Source organism: Alosa pseudoharengus, unplaced genomic scaffold, assembly GCF_046254945.1.
Source record: "Alosa pseudoharengus isolate Yale_2024_CS ecotype anadromous, Long Island Sound unplaced genomic scaffold, YU_APseudo_1.1 YU_APseudo_1.1_scf_13, whole genome shotgun sequence".
Classification (NCBI taxonomy): domain Eukaryota; kingdom Metazoa; phylum Chordata; class Actinopteri; order Clupeiformes; family Clupeidae; genus Alosa; species Alosa pseudoharengus.
The window spans coordinates 25,711,000-25,726,185 of record NW_027468598.1 but is presented as its reverse complement, the minus strand read 5'-3'; the positions used below and the strand labels follow the sequence as shown (position 1 = coordinate 25,726,185).

At 39.8% G+C, this 15,186-nt stretch overlaps 1 protein-coding gene across 1 annotated transcript; it reads left to right on the top strand.

Moving 5' to 3' along the window:
- Positions 1 to 7,427: 7,427 nt before the first annotated feature.
- Positions 7,428 to 8,853, top strand: LOC143121370 (olfactory receptor 2J2-like). The gene is made up of 4 exons (XM_076281729.1): positions 7,428 to 7,856; positions 7,999 to 8,006; positions 8,102 to 8,315; positions 8,839 to 8,853. The coding sequence occupies exons 1-4, from the start codon at positions 7,428 to 7,430 to the stop codon at positions 8,851 to 8,853; spliced, it is 666 nt and encodes a 221-aa protein (XP_076137844.1).
- The last annotated feature ends 6,333 nt before the right edge of the window (positions 8,854 to 15,186 follow it).

The window sequence follows — 15,186 nt, the reverse complement described above, 5'->3', positions numbered from 1 at the left end:
CATTGTCTCAAGAAATATGAGATCCTCCATCGATGGCGCAAGCTTGTGATCATCCTTCGTTTGGTGGAAAACGGATACGCCCAGGTTGTCACTGTGTGTCACACGGCTGACAGGCTGGGGCTGATTAGGGAAGCAGAGTTTCTCCTTCACCTTCAAGTGGTTTTCACATGGGGGAAAGCGGCTTGGCCTGCCGTTTTCAAGGATGTACGTTTTCATACTGGTGACTTGGGGAGGCCGATGTGTGCTGCCCAGGCACACATCGCCGACTATCACCCATCCTAAGTCCAGCCTCTGTGCGTAAGGTGCGTCATGTGGTCCATTGATCTGTTTACGCACCTTGTGCACTCTCAGCATGTCCCTGCCCAGAAGCAGCAGGATCTCAGCGTTCATGTCAACTTGTGGTATTTCATTGGCTATAGCTCTGAGGTGACAGTGGCTGTGCGCAGCTGGGGTGGGGATTTCGTCTCTGTTGTTGGGAATCATGTTGTACTCCAGGAGCGTGGGTAGAGTTAAGCTGATGTCACCATCTGCAGGTTCAATGATGAACCCTGTAGCTCGGCGGCCGGACGTGTCACCTACACCAGAGCAGGTTTTCAGAGTGTAAGGGTATGTGGGCCCACCTACACCGAAGATATCAAAAAACTCTGAGCGTGACAGTGACCTGTTGCTTTGGTCGTCCAGCATGACGTACATCCTCTTGCCCTTGTTGCGGCTGTCTGCTGGGTAGACTGTCACTAGGCATATCTTGGAACATGATTTGCCATTGAAGCCTTCCCCACATACCTCAGTGCATTTGGAAACCACAGCGGTTTCTGACGCTCCGTCGCTCTCCCCGCCATTCTCTGATGGGGGTGGAGAGGTCTTGGAGAACCATGGAGCAGGGCCTGGGTGCAGCGCTGTTGGGTGTCTATTGCTGTTACACTCTGTGCATTTGATTGTGGCCTCACAGTCTCGGGCTACATGCTTGTTTGATGCGCAGCACTTAAAACATATGTTATTCTCCTTTAATATTTTCTTTTGTTCATCCATTAGCTTTTCTCTGAAGCCGCGGCACATTTGCAGGGAGTGTGGTTTTTGATGCACGGTGCATTGTTTCTCTGGGTCTTCAGCAGTGGGCGTGGAGTTAGAGTAGGCTATGTCGGTTCTATGCACAGAGACTGTTCTGCGGCTGCTGTTGTGACTTTCACTAAACTTATCTTTCCTGTTTGCTGCACTGGAGAGAGGAAGGCTAAAGCTTGGGTCGTTGCGTGCCTTTGCTTGCCTGCGCACAAACTCTAAAAAGAATTGGAATGGAGGATAGGGGACCCTGAATTCTTGTTTGTATCGTGAGCCTTCCATTACCCACTTGTCCTGGAGCCCATACGGTAGTTTCTCCACTATCGGGTTTATACCCCTTGCTGTGTCGAGATAGGATAGGCCAGGTAAGTATCCTTCATGCTTTGCAGACTCAATCTCCAACAGCAAATCAGACAGCTCACTAAGTTTATGATGCTCCTTGTGTGATATTTTGGGGAATTGTTCGAGTTTCATGAAAAGAGCACCCTCTATCGCTTCAGGTGAGCCATACAACTCCTCTAACCTCTCCCATACGAGCCATAATCCTGCTGCTTGATCTCTCACGTTCACTGATCTAATGCGGCGTGCATGATCTGCAGATTCTGGGCCTAGCCATCTAATTAATAAATCCATCTCTTCTCCTGCTCTAAGACCTAGGTTGTCAATGGTGTTCATGAATGAGCCTTTCCAGGATAAGTAGTTTTCTGGCTTGTCATCGAACCTGGTGAGTCCTGATGACACTAGCTGACTTCGTGCTAGGTACCTCGCTAAGTCAGATGTGGCTCTGTCACTGGGGCAGTGTGCAGCCCTGGTTCTGTGGTCGTTATGCCTGGGTGTGTAAGCCGGTAAGCCTGACCTGAGGGGGCTGTGGTCAGCGTGCCTGGATGTGTGAGCAGGTAAGCCTGACCTGAGGGGGCTGTGGTCAGCGTGCCCGGATGTGTGAGCAGGTTAGCCTGACCTAAGTGGGCTGTGGTCAGTGTGCCCGGATGTGTGAACAGGTAAGCCTGACCTGAGTGGGCTGTGGTCGGCGCACCGGGAAGCCTGAGCAGGTAAGGCTGTATGTAGCTGGCTACTCAGTGGCTCAGGGCAAATATGTGTATCCGCAAGAACATCGTCTGCACTGGGGTCACCATCTGTGAGGTGGTCACATTGCTGATGGTGATCAGGAGTTGGGGATTGACTTTCCTTATCTCCACATACAGATACATACAGTATGTGCTGTGATTATGGGGCATTTGCGCATCGTATAAATCTTCGAGTGAACGCCAGCTGCCACTGAGATGGCTGTGTCTCTCTACATATTCCTGCCTGGGCGATAACTCTGGTCCACGACTGCGGCACTCATCTTCAAAGTCTGCGGCTGCAGCCTCCATTACTGCTGCTTCAGCCATGGCGGCTTTTGCCTCTATCTCCCTTTCTAAGGCGATGAGTGTTGCATCAAGACGGGCTTTTTCCATCTTTAATTCAATCTCTGTTTGTGAATAGGCAGCTCTTGCGTGTGCGGCTTGGGCTTTAGCACGTGCTGTGGCTGCTGCAAATACTACTTTACATGAAGCTCTACTTGTATGGGAGTCTGCGGATGTGACTGATGCATTTGTTCTGTCCATGGTTACTATGGATGTTTTTTACCTCAATCCTTACTTGTGACGTTGCAGTTGTTGTACTGGTTCGGGCTTCCGGCACGACAATGCAGTCTGGTCATCAGTAGCTCTTCAAAAGTGTCTCTTTTCACTGTACTGGCATCACAGAATGTCCTAATTCAGCTATCCAGCAAGCTAAACAACTCCACACAATAAGTCCCGGACACCGAGGGTGAAGATGACTCTTTATATGGAAAATTGTGAAACTGAAATACAAATACATACACCAGTAAATATATGGCAATATGGATAAAAGCTTTGGCTCAGGTGCAATCAATATAAAAGCTATCGGAAACTAGCAGGACAACAAACTGGTTAGCTGTAACGCTAGCTGGAAATCATAATGCTATTCTTAATCTAATTTGTCATAACTTAATCTCATTTACTTACAGAGAATGCCTTCAAACAGCTACACAGAAGGAGGAGCACAACAACAAACTTCCATGCTGCTTTTAACCATGCTGTCTAACTTTCTTCTTTTTCTTTCTCAGACTTCCTGCAGCTACAGTGCAGTGTAAACAATAGACAAAATAAAAGTCCCTACATACTTTAACATTTGAACTGCTGGCAAAGGCCAGAACAATAGACCTTGCAAAATGCAAACATGCGTGCAATCAAAGAACTGCATATAGACCTATGCCATGTAAAACGTGACATTATTGCGAATTAAATTTAGTTTAGTTTGCATGCATGGAATTTTTTAAAACTCATGTTTTAGGCTACGGCCCGGTTAGGAATGTCCTGCGGCCCGGTGGTTGGGGACCGCTGCTTTAAATGACAGTAATTTTGTTGTATAAAATTAATTTCTTAAGAAATACTGTTAATTTGATGCTGTTTAAATGGTGCACTGTAAACGTTCTCTAGAGTGCAAAGCAGTTTGCAGTAGTCTAAAGTTAACCACAACGTCATCTATCGCTGTAAAAAAAAATAGCAAGTGGCCTATGATAACCTAATTAAATTATCGGCAGGATTAAAGTGCGTGGCGGGCCGGATATATTATAAACTAATAAATGCTCGGCGGGCCAGATTAAAGTGCGTTAGCGCGGGCCGTAGTTTGGACACCCCTGGTCTAACCTGTTAACATGAAAGCCGAAACAAAAAACGGCCACGCAGCTGACAGGCTCATGCCTCCCATCCGGTGTGAAGAGTATTTTCAGCTAACTTGCAAAAATCTTAACATAACTAAAGGCCACCGTTTACCGGACTCAAGGATTACTCGGAAATTGAACAACAACCGATATCCGTACGACAAGCCGGTGAGACTGATCAGTTCGTGACCTGGAGTCATTTTTTCTTTTTTGAAGAACTTCATTTGCTCTTTTCGGGTGGATAATTAAGACTGGTGTCGGGATTCTTCAGTTATCGATTCTTGCTGGATTTGTGGATTACCTTTTTCGTTTGGAGTATCTAGGCGTGCGTCATGGGTGCGCATACTCAACCTACAAACTAAACAGACGTGCGCACTGGGAGTGCGCATATATCTGGCGTGCAGCTTATGGAACAATTAAGAACTGTTCATTTTGAATTGTAAATTGTTTGAAAATGATTATGGTTTAAGTGTATGTAAAATATATGGTGAAACAAGCTTCTTCTATTGCCTGTGCTTTCTGAAAGGAACATATCAGTTTTTTATAGCATGATCAGAGAACCCGTGTTTTAGTAATAGTCACTGTTTACCAGTCTGATTGTTACACCGTGATTGACTGTGGAGATGAAAGAGATGCCATTGTTTCGGAGTTATCCGGTTTCCACTACTTACCATTTGTAAACTATGAGAGGGCACTTTAACATAGCCTGCACTCACTGTGATTTGGAAAATGGACAAGAATATAAAGAGTGGTCTTTGCCTTTGTGTAATGGAATTGGTGAGTCTTTAAGTCTTCAATAATTATTTTCCCTTAAACTAAGCATTTTCATTTAATTTGACAACAGACCACACTTCCAGACAGTCACTGTACCATTCAACTCCTGCTATTTACATTGTTAATTAAATGACTGGACAGGCTTTTACCTGGCATAAATAATCTATTAGAAGTGAGGTCACTTTTGAAGATTTTCTGGGGGACTTGGTGACCCCAAAATGATACCTTTGTCTGTAACTCTCCAACAGATTTTTTGCCTATATCTTACCATCATCCATACTGTACGTGGAGGCAAGATAACCATGGGTCTTTAACCAAGCATGTTTGTCACATTTCCAGATGATTAGAACCTTTTAATCATTGTTTTTTAACTGTAAATATAGGCATTTTCAACAAAGTACCTAGTTTTCATAGACATTCTCTGACTTACAAATGTCAACACACTTTCTTTTTAGGGCAGTTCCACGGAAAATTGACTTTTTGTCACATACATAACGCCAGTGAAATGCCTTGGCATTTGTATGACATAAATGATAACATTCATTTTTTGTGCATTTTTTTCTCATTTACATTCTTCAGCCAAAAATAGCCAATGCTCAAATTTCATGTAATCATTAACATCATACCATACCATCACATTTTATTGTCGTTATGGATGTTACAAAAAATGTAATTTTCCATGGAATTGCCCTTTATTTAAATTTAGTGTATTCTCTTGTCTTTCCGATGTTGGAAAATGACTAGAGGATTTAGCCTAGGGTTGGAACATAGGCACGCTCCCCACTGTCGAATAGAAGGAACCAATAAATATATTAATTTATTTATTAAATATTTAAATGTTGCGATTGTCATTTCCATTAAGTGCAAAGTTAGTGTTCGATATGATACGACATTATTCTGTTAAAATTTACGCACTCCGCCAATAAACACACAGTGAGCTGCATGAAAGTGTACTCGCGAAAGTATTCCAATTGAGACAGTGTTGTAATGAAGCTTGTTAACGTTAATGTTAACTTCATTACATTACATTTAGCAGACACTTCTTGACCAAAGTGACTTACATATGTCAGCTATATTCAGTGTTGGGAACGTTACTTTAAAAAAGTAATTAGTTATAGTTACTCACTACTTGTTCCAAAAAGTAACTGAGTTAGTAACTGAATTACTCTATGATAAGAGTAACTCCAGTTGAAAAGCCAGTTGAAATTAGTAGAACAGACAGGTGTTTGTAGGCTACATAACTTTCGATATTTATTAGATAGATAGATGGATAGATAGATACTTTATTGATTCCTAAGGGGAAATTGTACATCGACAGACCTACGGTTGACTTCAGCCTGTGTCATAGGTTTTTGTTGTGAGGCAGAAAGATCTAGCTTTTGCTGCTTGGAGGACATTGCTCCGAGTCCTTCTTTGCTAGTGGATGGCGAGTTATCATCTCTGGTGGAGGGGGGCTATCGGTGTTTTTGGCCACTAGCGTGTGTGAGATGCCTCATTAAATTAGAGTTGCTTACAACGGATGTCGGCAAAGTCTTCGCTCCTGGACATAATGTACACATTACATGCACGTTCTTGCCTTTGACCACAATGAATTTGAAGTAGTGCTTATATCTCCACTTTGAAAATGCCAACTTTTCATCGGATTGCTCCTGACCTCTGCTGTTTCATCGAATCTCTACTTTAGCTGTTGCGTGTGTGTGGCGCGTGTGCTGGCAAGTGTGTAAAAACACTGGCTCTGATTGGCTATCATGAAATATGACTCTGCCTTAGCCAATCCTAATCGCTTACGTCGTTATTAACCCACCTCCTCACTAGCTGTGAGCCAGGGGTGCGTTCGGATTACACAGTTTATTCAATCAATGCAAAGTAAGTAACACACCGCATTTAACGTCCAGTAACGTTAACGGCGTTGTAATGTTGTAAAAAGTAATTAATTAGATTACTCCGTTATTGACAAATTAATGCCGTTAGTAACGCCGTTACTCCCAACACTGGCTATATTACAAGGGATTACATTGTCCCCGGAGCAACTTGGGGTCAAGTGCCTTGCTCAAGGGCACAACGGTGGAAGCCGGGAATTGAACCGACAACTTCCAGGCTACTGCACGCTAGCCCAGCTCCTTAACCACTACACTACCACCGCCCATATCACTTACAGCGGGGAAAATAAGTATTGAACAAGTCAACATTTTTTTCAGTAAGTATACTTCCAGTGAGGCTATTCGCATGACATTTTCACCGGACATTAGTATTAACTTAGGTAATCCACACATATATAAAAATCCAAACATCAATGTCTAAAAGTAGAGTTATGAGTAAAAAAAGTGGAATGGCACAGGAAAAAAAAAGTATTGAACACGCTAAGAAAAAGCAGTACACAAAGGCAAGGAATGACAAGGAACAAACTGGATTTTATCAGTAATTAGAGAAATTATCCCTCCAATCTGTGCAAATTGATATAAGCTGGGTTAGTACATACTGGTGGTCTATAAATATTACTAGAGATGTGATGTGTTGTTTATAGGAATTGAAGTGGATGGAGATGGAATGCTTTATTTTTATTCACATAGCAGGTGGCAACACCATCTGACGGTCATGTCATGTACTGCTCTATGGTACATGGTATTTCCGTGTTCATCAGTGGAAACCCAAATATGGTAGGTCTCTAAGGTGGAGGTTAAGGTATAAATTAGCCATGCTGTGTTCACCATAAAACAAAAGGTAGGCACTGAACTGCAACTCTCAGATACAGCTTCAAACATCAATATGTGAATATAACTGCTCAAAAATACTTTTATGTCTTACAATATAAAATGTTACTTGGTATATTATTGTATGTGGATGCTACATGTGAAACATGCCTGAAGTAATGGGGAACTTATCTACTTCTAAAATCTTTATTCTTTCTGGGCTGCAGGACTCAGGAGTTTACAAGCATCAATACTTCTTGTTGGTGTTTGTCCTTTACACCCTCATTATTACAGCCAACTTAACTTTGATTTTTATTGTGACAGTGGATAAAAGTCTCCATGAGCCCATGTACATTTTCATCTGCAATCTGTGTGCAAACGGACTCTACGGGACTGTTGGTTTTTACCCTAAATTTTTGCTGGACTTGCAATCTGATATTCACACAATAGCCCACAGTTGGTGCATGATTCAAACGTATGTTATTTATTGCTCTGGATTAAGTGAAATGACAGTTTTAACAGTGATGTCATATGACCGCTATGTGGCAATTTGCAGACCACTGCAATACCACAGCATTATGTTCCCACGTGCTGTGTTAAAGTTGCTTGTATTAGCCTGGGGTTATTCTCATTTGGCAACAGCAATAGCTATTATCCTTACTTCTAGAATACCCTTTTGTGGATCACACATCCATAAACTATTCTGTGACAATCCTTCAATGTTAATGTTGGGGTGTTATCGAGCAATAGCCAACCAGGTATGGAGTATGGTGCTTATTTCAGTATATCTTATACAGTTTGTTTTAATTTCAATTTCTTATGCTCATATTGTCCATGTTTGTATATCATCTAGTGAGGGTAGAGCAAAGTTCAGTAAAACTTGTGTGCCTCATATTGTAGTTATGGTCATATATATTGTGACTGGATTGTTTGATGTATTTTACAGCTGGGATGGTTCAGTAAATCTTCCAATTGGTGTACGTAATGCGTTAGCTATACAATTTCTGATTCTTCCCCCACTATTAAACCCATTCATTTATGGCCTCCAACTTCCAAAGATTCGAAAAGTACTATGTAGACAAAGTTGTAAACACAAAGTGTGTTGTCTTAGAAATAATGCATGATTGTTGTTTGAACCATGTCCTAGTTTGATTATCCTGGTCTTAAATGAAATGAAATATACGAACAGCTTTACCTGTGTGGACACACTGTGACTGTAAATATATTTTATTTCATTATTATTTATTTACTCTTGCTTTTACTTTTCTTCTACTATTTATCTACCATCACTATAGTTACTATATTTATTCATGTTACTTGATCACAATGTGGAATTAATATAGCCTACTTTGGACAACAGAAGTTATGAAATGTATTAAAGCAGAGACAAAGCAAAGTTGGCCACATTTATATAAGAATTTTATGCATTGTCAACAAATTGATGTTGTTTTGGCCTATATTTACTTATTAATAACAATAAGACATAAAATTGTCTTGAATTGTGTACTTTGTCCATATATTGAATATGTTATATATTATTATTTCTCCATATTGGCTGAATTTTGTGAACTCCGGCCATTTTTCTCATAGATCTCTATTTCTTGAGGTCACCGAGTAGTGTTGGAATGGAAAAAAAGAAAAGAAAAAAGTCAGTGCTACCTTAGGGTTGTGCCGTGATGGTTGACAGGCATCACATGCCAGTCACCAATTCCTGCTGTAACAGGCTAAAACATAAAAAAACCTTTCCCTGAAAATGAAATTGAGTCTACTTTAAAGGCTGTCAGCCAAACAGTTATCACGTAGTCTACCGTCTTAAAAGACTTAAAAGACTTATTAGTCTACCCTCTTATTCAAATAATTCCTGACTGTGACGTGAATGTGTAGCCTAATTGTCCTTTAGTAGCCTACATTGGACGTAATATGTAGCCTAATGTTTTAGCAGAAAATATAGATTTATTATTGTTAGGCTACGACTAAGGACATTCTAGCGATCAAATATTTTTGCGAGGCTACAGCGAGCACCAAATGCATCCTTCTTCTCTGTGTTAAAATAAACCATTTCTTTCGTTAATTATAGGATCAGAAGGTAGCCTATCCGTCTTTCACTGTAAGGCTTGTATTTCATGCATTTAGCAAAAGTCCCAGACAGCAGCGGAGTGGTAATCAGAATTCGTTATTTGTAAAAGTGTTTTTACTTCACCCTCCTATAGCCTGGACTGCGCGATTGCAGCCCTTTACTTTCACTTCCCGCCGCCCTCATAGTCAGCATAGACGGTGTAGCACCGAGGTGAAGTTAGTTTGATATTTGATATTCGGATATTCGACAGATATTCAAAAAAAAAATTATGCGGCCGGTTTCACCCCGTGTTTGCAGACAATGTGAAAACAGATGACCTGTCTACTTGCTCCCAGCCGACCTTAGGGACCGTCTAAAAAGTACCTTCTGAATTACCTTCATAGTCTTTTTTGTCAATAGCTTTGACATCATGTGACCTAGTGACTCCAAACTAATTCAAAATAGTTATCCTATATGGGACTCATCAGACACACCTCTTTTTATAGTCACTATATGCACACAGTATTTTATATGAATATTTTAAAGAAAATACCTTATTTCCCATAAGAAATGGTCTCCTGTTTTCAATACCTCCCAAGCCATGTGACCTAGTGACTCCAAACCAATGCAGAATATTTATCCTATATGGGACTCATCAGACACACCTCTTTTTATAGTCACTGTATGCACACTGTATTTTAAATGAATATTTTGTAAAAAAAAAATACATTATATTCTATATGAATGGTCCTCTTTTTTCAATACCTCCCAAGTCATGTGACCTAGTGACTCCAAACCAATGCAGAATAGTTATCCTATATGGGACTCATCGGGCACACCTCTTTTTATAGTCACTGTATGCACACTGTATTTTACATTAATATTTTAAAGAAAATACATTATTTCATATCAGAAACAGTCTCCTTTTTTTCAATACCTCCCAGGTCATGTGACCTAGTGACTCCAAACCAATGCAGAATAGTTATCCTATATGGGACTCATCAGCCACACCTCTTTTTATGGTCACTGTATGCACACTGTATTTTACATTAATATTTTAAAGGAAATACATTATTTCATATCAGAAACAGTCTCCTTTTTTTCAATACCTCCCAAGCCATGCGACCTAGTGACTCCAAACCAATGCAGAATAGTTATCCTATATGGGACTCATCGGGCACACCTCTTTTTATGATCACTGTATGCACACTGTATTTTATATTAATATTTTAAAGAAAATACATTATTTCATATAAGAAACAGTCTCCTTTTTTTCAATACCTCCCAAGTCATGTGACCTAGTGACTCCAAACCAATGCAGAATTGTTATCCTATATGGGACTCATCAGACACACCTCTTTTTATAGCGACTGTATGCACGCTGTATTTTATATTATTTTTTTTAAAGAAAATACATTATTTCATATAAGAAACAGACTCCTTTTTTTCAATACCTCCCAAGCCATATGACCTAGTGACTCCAAACCAATGCAGAATAGTTATCCTATATGGGACTCATCAGACACACCTCTTTGTATGGTCACTGTATGCACACTGTATTTTATATGAATATTTTGTAAAAAAAAATACATTGTTTCCTATATGAATGGTCCTCTTTTTTCAATACCTCCCAAGTCATGTGACCTAGTGACTCCAAACCAATGCAGAATAGTTATCCTATATGGGACTCATCGGGCACACCTCTTTTTATGGTCACTGTATGCACACTGTATTTTATATGAATATTTTAAAGATAATACATTATTTACCATAAGAAACTGACTCCTTTTTTTCAATACCTCCCAAGCCATGCGAACTAGTGACTCCAAACCAATGCAGAATAGTTATCCTTTATGGGACTCATCGGGCACACCTCTTTTTATGGTCACTGTATGCACACTGTATTTTTATATAAATATTTTGTAAAAAAATACATTATTTCCTATATGAATGGTCCTCTTTTTTCAATACCTCCCAAGTCATGTGACCAAGTGACTCCAAACCAATGCAGAATTGTTATCCTATATGGCAGTGTTTCCCAAACTTTTTTTCTGGCGACCCACTTTTTAAAAATGACAGACCATCGCGACCCATTTCACTTCAAATCTACCCTGCAACTACCAATATTGTTTTAGGCCACAGGTTCTCCAACTTTTCTATGCCTCCTCCAACCATACATTGCTATAGGATCTAGATCAGTGTTTCCCAAACTTTTTTTCTGGCGACCCACTTTTTAAAAATGACAGACCATCGCGACCCATTTCACTTCAAATCTACCCTGCAACCACCAATATTGTTTTAGGCCACAGGTTCTCCAACTTTTCTATGCCTCCTCCAACCATACATTGCTATAGGATCTAGATAGATAGATCCTGCTTTGAACACGGTAGTGTTGGATTTTGAGCACCATCAGCGTGAAAAGTTGGAAATGACTACTGAAAAGATACGTTTTAATGCGCATCCGAGAGTTTGGGGAAATGCTCGCATGTTGCGCATTCGTCAGCATAGCTGTTCCTGTATTTCTAAAAAAAATGTTGTAGGCTACATTGCGTTGCAGACAAATGGGTCCATAACACTGTGGACGTCAATTCCGATGTAAACAGCAAATAACTCAAGTCGTTATATTGTATTGTTGTATTATATTATATAGTCGTTATATCAGAACAAGAGGCTTTTGGGCAATAGCCGGAAGAATGCGCCTTTACTTGGAGTTCGCGAGGTAGAAAACGAGAGAAATAGTGTTTAAAATGTCTATTTAAATTGTAGCCTAATATAATGCACTGTTATGCATTTTAAATCAGAAATAAGAATGTGAGGAGGTTGCTATTAACTTTAAAGATTGCATCTACAATCGAAACTATCTACATGTAAATTGAATATCCTTATCCGGTCTATGGATGTCTGCTTTAGTTGACAGCACGGTCACTAGATTTTTAATCGGTAAAGTTGAGGAACTGGTATCTGTTAAAGTTCGTGCAAATAGGCGGATTCATGTCCCTTGCAGTTTGCAACTGCGAGGTACAGGTCATGGCAAGCGCCCCACAGAACGGTTTCATTTTGAGAGGTAGATATCCATGCTCTGGCTCCCCCTCTGCAATGCGTTCGTCCCCCAGTTTCATGCGCCAGTTTCATGAGCTTTTATGACAAAACCATAACTGTGCTAGTTAACAAACTACATCCTAATAGAAAACTGTTAACTTTCCTGGTATCAAATGACAAATCAGTTAGACCTATAACACAACATAAATTGTGCTGGGCTGGCGACCCAAATAAATTCTCTCGCGACCCAGACTTTGGGAAACACTGCTATATTGGACTCATCAGACACACCTCTTTTTATAGCGACTGTATGAACGCTGTATTTTATATGAATTTTTTTAAAGAAAATACATTATAGAAACTGACTCCTTTTTTTCAATACCTCCTAAGCCATATGACCTAGTGACTCCAAACCAATGCAGAATAGTTATCCTATATGGGACTCATCAGACACACCTCTTTTTATGGTCACTGTATGCACACTGTATTTTATATGAATATTTTGTAAAAAAAATACATTATTTCCTATATGAATGGTCCTCTTTTTTCAATACCTCCCAAGTCATGTGACCAAGTGACTCCAAACCAATGCAGAATTGTTATCCTATATGGCAGTGTTTCCCAAACTTTTTTTCTGGCGACCCACTTTTTAAAAATGACAGACCATCGCGACCCATTTCACTTCAAATCTACCCTGCAACTACCAATATTGTTTTAGGCCACAGGTTCTCCAACTTTTCTATGCCTCCTCCAACCATACATTGCTATAGGATCTAGATCAGTGTTTCCCAAACTTTTTTTCTGGCGACCCACTTTTTAAAAATGACAGACCATCGCGACCCATTTCACTTCAAATCTACCCTGCAACCACCAATATTGTTTTAGGCCACAGGTTCTCCAACTTTTCTATGCCTCCTCCAACCATACATTGCTATAGGATCTAGATAGATAGATCCTGCTTTGAACACGGTAGTGTTGGATTTTGAGCACCATCAGCGTGAAAAGTTGGAAATGACTACTGAAAAGATACGTTTTAATGCGCATCCGAGAGTTTGGGGAAATGCTCGCATGTTGCGCATTCGTCAGCATAGCTGTTCCTGTATTTCTAAAAAAAATGTTGTAGGCTACATTGCGTTGCAGACAAATGGGTCCATAACACTGTGGACGTCAATTCCGATGTAAACAGCAAATAACTCAAGTCGTTATATTGTATTGTTGTATTATATTATATAGTCGTTATATCAGAACAAGAGGCTTTTGGGCAATAGCCGGAAGAATGCGCCTTTACTTGGAGTTCGCGAGGTAGAAAACGAGAGAAATAGTGTTTAAAATGTCTATTTAAATTGTAGCCTAATATAATGCACTGTTATGCATTTTAAATCAGAAATAAGAATGTGAGGAGGTTGCTATTAACTTTAAAGATTGCATCTACAATCAAAACTATCTACATGTAAATTGAATATCCTTATCCGGTCTATGGATGTCTGCTTTAGTTGACAGCACGGTCACTAGATTTTTAATCGGTAAAGTTGAGGAACTGGTATCTGTTAAAGTTCGTGCAAATAGGCGGATTCATGTCCCTTGCAGTTTGCAACTGCGAGGTACAGGTCATGGCAAGCGCCCCACAGAACGGTTTCATTTTGAGAGGTAGATATCCATGCTCTGGCTCCCCCTCTGCAATGCGTTCGTCCCCCAGTTTCATGCGCCAGTTTCATGAGCTTTTATGACAAAACCATAACTGTGCTAGTTAACAAACTACATCCTAATAGAAAACTGTTAACTTTCCTGGTATCAAATGACAAATCAGTTAGACCTATAACACAACATAAATTGTGCTGGGCTGGCGACCCAAATAAATTCTCTCGCGACCCAGACTTTGGGAAACACTGCTATATTGGACTCATCAGACACACCTCTTTTTATAGCGACTGTATGAACGCTGTATTTTATATGAATTTTTTTAAAGAAAATACATTATAGAAACTGACTCCTTTTTTTCAATACCTCCTAAGCCATATGACCTAGTGACTCCAAACCAATGCAGAATAGTTATCCTATATGGGACTCATCAGACACACCTCTTTTTATGGTCACTGTATGCACACTGTATTTTATATGAATATTTTGTAAAAAAAATACATTATTTCCTATATGAATGGTCCTCTTTTTTCAATACCTCCCAAGTCATGTGACCTAGTGACTCCAAACCAATGCAGAATAGTTATCCTATATGGAACTCATCAGACACACCTCTTCCTATAACCATTGAAAGCACACTCTATTTTATATTAATATTTTAAAGAAAATACATCGTTTCCTATAAGGAATGGTCTCCTTTTTCAATACCCCCCCCCCCAAGGAAAGTGACGTAGGGACACCAAACCAATGCAGAATATCCTTTATGGGACTAATCAGACACACCTCAAATTAATATAATTTTTGCACATACTATTTTATAGTACCCATTTGTTTCCTATGGAAACTGTGTTTTCTCAATACCTTCCATATAATAGTAGATGCCAAATCATTTTTCATATTTAGGTGTGTCTGATAAGTACCCCATAGCAGAACAGTTCTGTATTGATCTGTGTTGTCTAGGACCCCTTATATGGCAGCTATTGAGCAAAAAGCTGTTTTCCATAGAAAATAAATATGATTCTTTAAAAAAAAAAATATATAATAGTTCATGCAAAGTATTATTTCACATTGACATGTGTCTGATTAGTATCACATAGCAGAACAGTTCTATGTTGATCTGTGATGTCTAGCGAGAAATAAGCTTGCGAGATATTGAAAAAAGGAGACCATTCATGATGGCAAATAATGTATTTTCTTAAAAATAT

Excerpts from the sequence above, each read along its gene's own strand:
- LOC143121370 (XM_076281729.1), top strand. The coding sequence starts at position 7,428 with ATGGGGAACTTATCTACTTCTAAAATCTTTATTCTTTCTGGGCTGCAG.